Source organism: Terrapene carolina, unplaced genomic scaffold (genome assembly GCF_002925995.2).
Source record: "Terrapene carolina triunguis isolate 2854851 unplaced genomic scaffold, T_m_triunguis-2.0 Scaffold194, whole genome shotgun sequence".
In the NCBI taxonomy this organism is placed as follows: domain Eukaryota; kingdom Metazoa; phylum Chordata; order Testudines; family Emydidae; genus Terrapene; species Terrapene triunguis.
This window is the reverse complement of record NW_020664545.1, coordinates 4,899,807-4,907,526: the sequence shown is the minus strand read 5'-3', so window position 1 is coordinate 4,907,526 and position 7,720 is coordinate 4,899,807. Positions and strand designations below refer to the sequence as shown.

The 7,720-nt window shown below is 48.5% G+C and overlaps 1 protein-coding gene across 1 annotated transcript; it reads right to left on the bottom strand.

Moving 5' to 3' along the window:
- Window positions 1-2,796: 2,796 nt before the first annotated feature.
- Window positions 2,797-7,201, bottom strand: POLR2E (RNA polymerase II subunit E). The gene is made up of 6 exons (XM_026654949.1): window positions 7,081-7,201; window positions 5,099-5,179; window positions 4,789-4,847; window positions 4,509-4,587; window positions 3,458-3,540; window positions 2,797-3,038 (listed from the first exon to the last, which is right to left on the bottom strand). The coding sequence occupies exons 1-5, from the start codon at window positions 7,162-7,164 to the stop codon at window positions 3,475-3,477; spliced, it is 369 nt and encodes a 122-aa protein (XP_026510734.1). The 5' UTR covers window positions 7,165-7,201; the 3' UTR covers window positions 2,797-3,038; window positions 3,458-3,474.
- Between the last annotated feature and the right edge of the window lie 519 nt (window positions 7,202-7,720).

The window sequence follows — 7,720 nt, the reverse complement described above, 5'->3', positions numbered from 1 at the left end:
GTTTCGCGTGCCAGGAATACATTTTAACGTTTTTAGAAGGTCTCTTTCTATAAGTCTACAATATATAACTAAACTATTGTTGTATGTAAAGTAAAAAAGGTTTTTAAAATGTGTAAGACGCTTCACTTAAAATTAAATTAAAATGCAGAGCCCACCCGGACCGGTGGCCAGGACCTGGCGGTGTGAGTGCCACCGAAAATCAGCTCGTGTGCCGCCTTTGGCACACGTGCCATAGGTTGCCTACCCCTGTCATAGACTATCAGGGTTGGAAGGGACCTCAGGACATCATCTAGTCCAACCCCCTGCTCAAAGAAGGACAACTCCCCAGACACTTTTTGTTTTGTTTTTTAAACCCAGTTCCCTAAATGGTCCCCTCAAGGACTGAACTCACAACCCTGGGTTTAGCAGGTCAATGCTCAAACCACTGAGCTATCCCTCCTGCTTCAGGGCCAGATCCTCACAGGGGTTTAGGCTCCTGACTTCCACTGATGTCAGTGTGAGGAGCCTAAAATACCTCTGGGGCTCTGTGCCTTCCCAGGAGAGGCCACCAAATCAAGCCACCCTTGGGCATAGCTACTGCTATACTGAATGGATGGCTACCTCACAGGCTTGGGATGGTGATTACATACTGCTGCATTATGAAGGAAGGAATAAAGATTCTGTTGTTCAGCCAAATGTTATAGACTCCAAAGCTAAGAGGATCAATAATCTTTGAAGCAAGTGGAAAGAACTCAGGAATTTGTGATGCCTGGAACTCTCCAAGACCCAGTTAAAGGAATCCCAGAACAGTTTCTTCTTGGTGAGGAAATACAGTTGCTTGTAGAGGTGGAGGTAACCTATCCAAAGTAGACCACAAGCTGGTTTGTTTGTAACAGAGCTGGAAGATTGCAAGACTCCTCCCTGCATCGTCATTCAATACAACGGTTACATTTCACTGCAGCTTGTTTCCATCGTAGGAGAAGGAATCTGAACTGCTTCACTACATTCCTGTCCTACTGCTAACCCTGGGCAATATGGTGAGTGTGTGTGTGTGCATGCATGGACGGCTGGGTGGATGCACAAGAGGGAATGGAGTTTCTGTGTTATGAGTGCTGTGTTTGTGCTTCGCATGGTGCCCTGCATCCTGTGTTTGTATATTGTTCAGCTGCCAGAGATGGAACATGTTTATTTGAAGATGAGTCACAGCCTTGCTGCACCCAGAAGTCTTACTTCATTTGTGCTCTATGCAAATTCACATGCTTCAAAGAAATAAAAATGTGTTCAGATGATTGTTTCCATGTTTGACAGCAATGTGTTCAAACCTCCCTTTATGAGCTCTGCTGTGCCACAGAGCTAAGGAGAGAAGACTGAGCTGCCATCTTCATGACCAGCCTCAGATGCATGGTGGCATCTTAGTTCCTGTGCAGCAAATTTCTAATCTAAACTATGATGAATATTTACACATAGGAGCAGCAATACGAGGCAGTGCAATCTAGTGCCTAGCATAAGCCTGGGAGTCAGGACTCCTGAATTTTATGCCCAATGCTGCCACCAACCTGCTGTGCGACCTTGGGCAAGTCACTTATGTGCCTCAGTTTCCCCAGCTATAAGAGGCATGCCGCACTGGGGGGGTAGGAAGAGGCTTATCAAGTGGAAGAGAAATACTTTCAATTGGAAAGGCTTTAGAGAAGGGTTAAAACGGGATTTGAAATAGCTAGAGCGGAGGTTCTCAAACTGTGGTCTGAGAGCTCCATGCAGGTGGTCCGCGGACAGTTCCCTCTAATGTGCGCACCTGGCCGTACACAATAGAATGAAGGGCCACCCACCTAATTAGCACATCTCCACTAACTAGGTGCCTGGACCCTGGAGAAGATGCACATGTAAGGTGAGGTGGTGGCCTTGGGGGGAATACAGGGTAGGTGGGAGGGGGAAGTGGGGTGAGAAGAATTTGGGATGCGCAGGGCTGCAGCAGCCAGAGAAAGAGGCGACTTCCCCCAGCTCCAGGGCTGCAGCTGCTGGGGAGAGATGGCTCTCCTCCCCTGCCTCAGCTCAGGGGCTGCTGTGGCAGGGGAGAGACCCCCCCCTCCTTCCAGGACCCAGCTCGGGGGCTGCTGTGGTGGGGGAGAGAGGGCACATCCATCGCCTTAGAAAGGGAAAAGTACGGATATGAAAATATGAGTTGTGTGCTTTTATTTGTAGAAAAAAGTTAGTTAAGGTTTTTTTATATAGCGCTTTTATCCAAAGCGCTTTACAATGGTTATCTAATGGTACAAAACATTTGGAAAGATCATTAAGTGGTCCTCCGAGACCCTCAGCAATTTTCAAGTGGTCCACGGGAATACAAAAAAAGGTTGAGAACCACTGAGCTAGAGGATCAAGACAGCATTGGAACACTCCCACACATCCCAGAACTCAACCCACATGGCCATCTGGGAAAGCGGGACTTTCCACGTCGGTAGGAGAGGCTGGGACAGAGGGAAGCAGCAGTCTGTCTCTATGGGCTTTTTGGAGACTCCGTGTTGAGATGGGCTCCTATTAACACAGCTTGGATACTTGTCCACTGTCAGGCTCAACTGCAGGACGTCCTGCTCAAACAGAGCAGCTGCGGTATTGCCAGAGCTGTGCAGGGAAAGTCCAGCTAGCTAACCAAAGCAGGCATGAGAGCTACGGCTCAGCACACTGGGAGTAGACTTCATTAGAGCACTTACTGGCTCAAGATGTTACCAGAAGGGAAGGGGGAGAAATCTGGAATAGCAGGTGTTAGGAGGCTCTGCTGCAGGGGAAGTTGGAGAAACACCGCACCAGTGAGAAAACACGTGTAGCACAAACCTTTATTAAAATAAAATTCCGTTCAAAATTAAATTAAATAGCCCATGGAATTGAGCTTCAGTCCAGGCAGGAGGCCTCCAGGGAGTGAGAGAGGGGTAAGCGAGCGCAAAGGAAGAGCTAAGGCCCTGCAATAGTGCTATGACTTGAAATCACATTCAAGGATCTGGATTTAAGATGACAGACAACCCAGAGAGTCGTAGATCAGATAACACAGGATTCCTCTTCCATACCTGGAAGAAAGAGAATCTGGAATTTCTCTCAAGAGAAGGATCTTTTAGTTCAGACGCATCATCTGACTCCTGCACTCCCACCAAGCTGCTGCACAGACTCTGTCCTGCACCACGAGCCTCACGTCCAACCCCACCTCAAACTGAAGCCACCCTCTGATTCCACAATGGCAAATGCCCCTTCACTAACCAGATGTGGAACATGTATTTTGTTCCACGCAAGGAGAGGTTTAGAACGAGCATGCACATTAGGTCCCATTTACTTCATCCTTCAATACACTGCAGGGAACTCTCCTCCAGTTCAGTTTAAAACATCTGCACTTTATAGGTGCTAATGTGAAGTGAAGTTACAGCATTCATTTCTGACACTGTTCAACTGTATCACAGCTAGGCAGTCCCATCGGAGAGAGCTGCAATGTTACCTGATGTACAGCACAGACTACTGAACCAGTCGGTAGGTGATGTATCGCCCGGCAGTTTCACTCGGTCTTATGATCTTGACCACCTGCAAGGGCAACAGAAACAGTTTACAAGCAATGAAAAGCAGCTCTGAATTTCACCCGCAGGGCTTGGCTCAGGTGCCCAATGGAGAGGCAGAAGCGTTCAGCCTCTGGAGAGGAGGGTGTATAGTGCTTGATCCTCAGCACCGAGGGAGGAAACCCGTCACTGAGACAGCTGCCCATAGCTAGGGGACAAGCACAACGTGCTTGGCATGACATGCAGGGGACAGATTACACAGACGTGCTCGTGAAGCATGAATGCGTGAGTTTAATCAGCCACTCCACGCCAACGCCAAGGGTGTAAAGCCCAGCAGGTGATCTAACAAGCGATCCTGGACCCCCAGCAATGCTCCATGTGAGGGTGCTGTACGATTTACACAGTACAGGGCAGGCTGGGGAGAACTCAGCCAGATTAGGGTAGAAATGCAGAAGCTCTGAAAGAAGCTTTTTAAGTGACACGGGGGAGGAAAACGCCCACTGAATCAGAACCCTGCCACAGCTCTCTATCGGAGGGTTTTCTTATGGTGCCCATCAGCATAACACCCTTTAGTAGCGAAAGGGGTGACATCTGAACAACAGGCTCAGCTCCCATCCCACAGGCAATGAATTCCTCATGCAGATGCAACTCTCCTGGGGAGGAAATTCTTCCTGGATGAGGAACCTGCAGAGCCACCTGAAGCCCCAATCCTGGGTGTGTAACACACAAGCAACTCGATAAGAACTGTGCCCCAAGACTCTTAACGTAACAGGTAGGAGGAGCTATGGAGGGCCAAATCCTGAAGTCACTCTGTGCAGCTTCCACTACCCGGACTGGGTTATACATGAAGGAGGCAGGGACCCCATATTCGGTACTAGTTAGAGACCCATTGTGCTTATTTATAGACCAACAGGCCTTAAAAACAGAGCTTTCAAGAGGCTCTGTCTTGCTGCTCTCCCGCAGGGGCTACGTCTGTCACCCTGCTTTGCTCCTTACCTGCCCTCGCTTTATTCCGAAGTACCTGGCCACGGGATCTCCAGCCTGTATCCTGGGGAGCTGGTTCTCTCTCAGTTTACTGAGAAACACAGTGAAGGAAAACCCGCCACCAGAAGGGTTATCATTCGGCCCGGCTTTATCCCAGCAAGAGGCAGGACCAACAGAGCACATAACAGCCTGTTGTACACATCGGAAGTCTAGCCATTTCCAGCACAAAGCGAGTGAGTCACTTCCATGCTGGTAGGGGAGGGACTGACATTTGGCGCAAACAAAAGGATACTATCTGGCCAGTAATTCAGTTACTTCTTCCTTTGTCATGACCACGTGCTCTGGAACCAACTGTAAACACAAAAGCGGAGTCAGATCTAGGCAGGCTGAGATCAGAAAGGAGGCGAGAACAGTTATTTCCTGTGATGACCAGGGCTAGTACACAGTGGCAAGGGCCACAGGCAGCCATTCTAGTCTCCCACCACCCAGCGACACAAAATACACAGTAAAAGAATTTCAAGGGGTTGATTTACACCCAGATAGTCCAGAGTAAAGGCCAACTATCCTGAACTCACTCCATGCTGCCCAAGCATCCAACTCACCTCATGCTCTGTGATGTTGATCAGCAGCTCCTGCTGCAGGAATTGTTCCAGGATGTATTTGGGAGCCATGTCCACCAACGACTGAAAGAAAAACCAAAAGGATTTTAAACTTCAGCACAGAAGAAGGGGCCCCGGCGCACATTAGACAGGATCACGTTGGACTAGTCAGAACTGAACTTTAATGAGCACCAAATGCTACAGCCAGTGTATTACCCACAGTAACATCAATCACCTCTATACATAAATCAAGGGGAGAGTGGATCTCTTAGCCAAGATGCTAAACACACAATCACCTCTTCCTTTCTTTCCAACCTCCCCTGGCTCACTTCTGCTGCCCCCAGTCTCTCTTCTCCCATCCCTTAAGCACACTGCTCCCTTCCTTCATCATGTCTGAGGTCTTATTTCTTCATCCTTGTTTCCTCTTACTCCCAATACTCCTCTCAATCACTCCAGCCTTCTTTTCTTCATCACAATCTCTCCCGCTTTAGTAAACTACTCTTAGTCTTGTCCACCTGAGACTATAAAATCTTTGGTGCAAGGAATGTGTCTTACTCTCTCGTGCTCATTGCTGTAGTATCTAGGTACTAACCTCAGTCCCCTGAAAGTTAGGTAAGAGTTCCGGTTGTGTTGTCCAGTTGTGTGTGTAGGTACAGTAACTCCTCAGTTAAAGTTGTCCCGGTTAACTTTGTTTCATTGCTGATCATTTAGGGAACATGCTCGTTTAAAGTTGCGCAATGCTCCCTTATAAAGTTGTTTGGCAGCCGCCTGCTTTCTCCACTGCTTGCAGAAAGAGCAGCCCATTGGAGCTAGCTGGTGGGGGCTTGGAACCAGTGTGGACCAGCAGCCCCCCCGTCAGCTCCCCTCTCCCCTAAGTTCCCTGTGCAGCAGCCGCCCAGCAGGCTATCAACTGCTGGCAGTACAGCTGTCCCTCCCCCCACTGCCATGTGCTGCTCCTGCCCTCTGCCTTGGAGCTGCTCCCGGGAGCCTCCTGCTTGCTGTGGGGGGGAGGGGAGAGAGAAGGAAAGAGGGATGCTAATGTCAGGGTCCCCCCTACCCCCACTCCTGTTCCCCACTCCTTTACCCCATCCAGCCATCTCCACAGATCAGCAGGGGGGACACAATAGGGCTCAGGACAGAGGGAGATCGGTGGCAGCAACTGCTGTCTCAGCTTGCTGATCAACTTAAAAAAGCAGTGTGCTTAGAGTAGGGTCAGTGTACTTAAAGGGGCAATGCGTGTCTCTCTCTGCCATGCTGTCTCCCCTCCCTCCATTCCTGCTGTCTTGTAGAGTGTGAGGCTACATTAACAATAATGTGTTAACCCTTGAGGGCTCAGCCGGGTGCTAGTTCATCATTTAGCAGTAAGGCATTCCCTGGGAAATATCCCACCCTCTGACTCCACCACCTCAGCCAAGCTTTGCAATCATCATTGCTGTGTACAGTATTAAATTGTTTAAAACTTACAGTGTGTGTGTGTATATATATATAAACACACACACACACCCCTAAAAAAAAAAAAAAGTCTTGTCTGGCAAAATTTTTTCCCCTGGAATCTAACCCCCGCTATTTACATTAATTCTTATGGGGAAATTGGATTCGCTTAACATCGTTTCGCTTAAAGTAGCGTTTTTCAGGAACAGAACTACAACGTTAAGCGAGGAATTACTGTGGCTCCTATTGAGTACACATGACCTAAACAAGTTCTGCCTTAGCAAATGTGTGTTAAGACTGTCCTACAATCCTCATGTACCCTATTACCTGAGGGTTCTGCACGGTCTGCAAGAGCACAGTGCCCACGTGTGATGGGCATGGTCACACATTGTTTTAAAGAGGACAAAGTTAGCAAAAAGGTTAATCTACAGGGGCACTGACCACTGTGCATCTGGTACCAAAAACCCCCAGAGGCATACAAGTGTGCATCCTATGAACTCTCAGTCCCCATCCTATAAACTCCCAACCAGCCCTGACGCAGGATCACCACCTACCTGCTTTGCTGAGGGAGTCATGCCTTGCTGCACCACAATCAGAGCCCTGGTGATGTTCTCTTCCTGCATTCTTTGGCAGTACATCTTGATTGTCTTTATCCCAACCTTGGGCTCCTCTGAGGAATAAATAAGTCACATGATATAACTCCTGGTTGTCATGAAAGATCTGCATTTTATCTACCTTTATCCTGCAGCTCGTCTGCAGAATAATACTAATGCACCTATATTCCTCGCCTGGGTTTCGAATAGCCTCCCCTTCGGCACGACATGTTGCTGCTATTCAGAGCGCAGGTAGTACAATTGCACAGCACTGCAGCTGGGACTTCAGAGAATAGAACTGTTTTCACTACAGACTAGTCGGTTCAGAGACATCTATCCAGATGTTACAGACTGTACTAGGCTGCACCAAGAAAAAGAACATATGACAGAGAGCAGGTGCATAGCCAGGTGGCCAAAAAATCCTTCTGTAAATCTTTCGGGATTGTAGCAGGCAGAATTCAGCCTATTCAGACTGTACTTGGCCAAAACTCTCCCTGGCTTCAAGGGATGTTTTGCCCTGAGTAAAGCCAACAAAATTGGGCTCTGATGCAGTTATCCAAATGCTGGCAGGAATCAACTGCTACCACGATTTTTCTAGGAG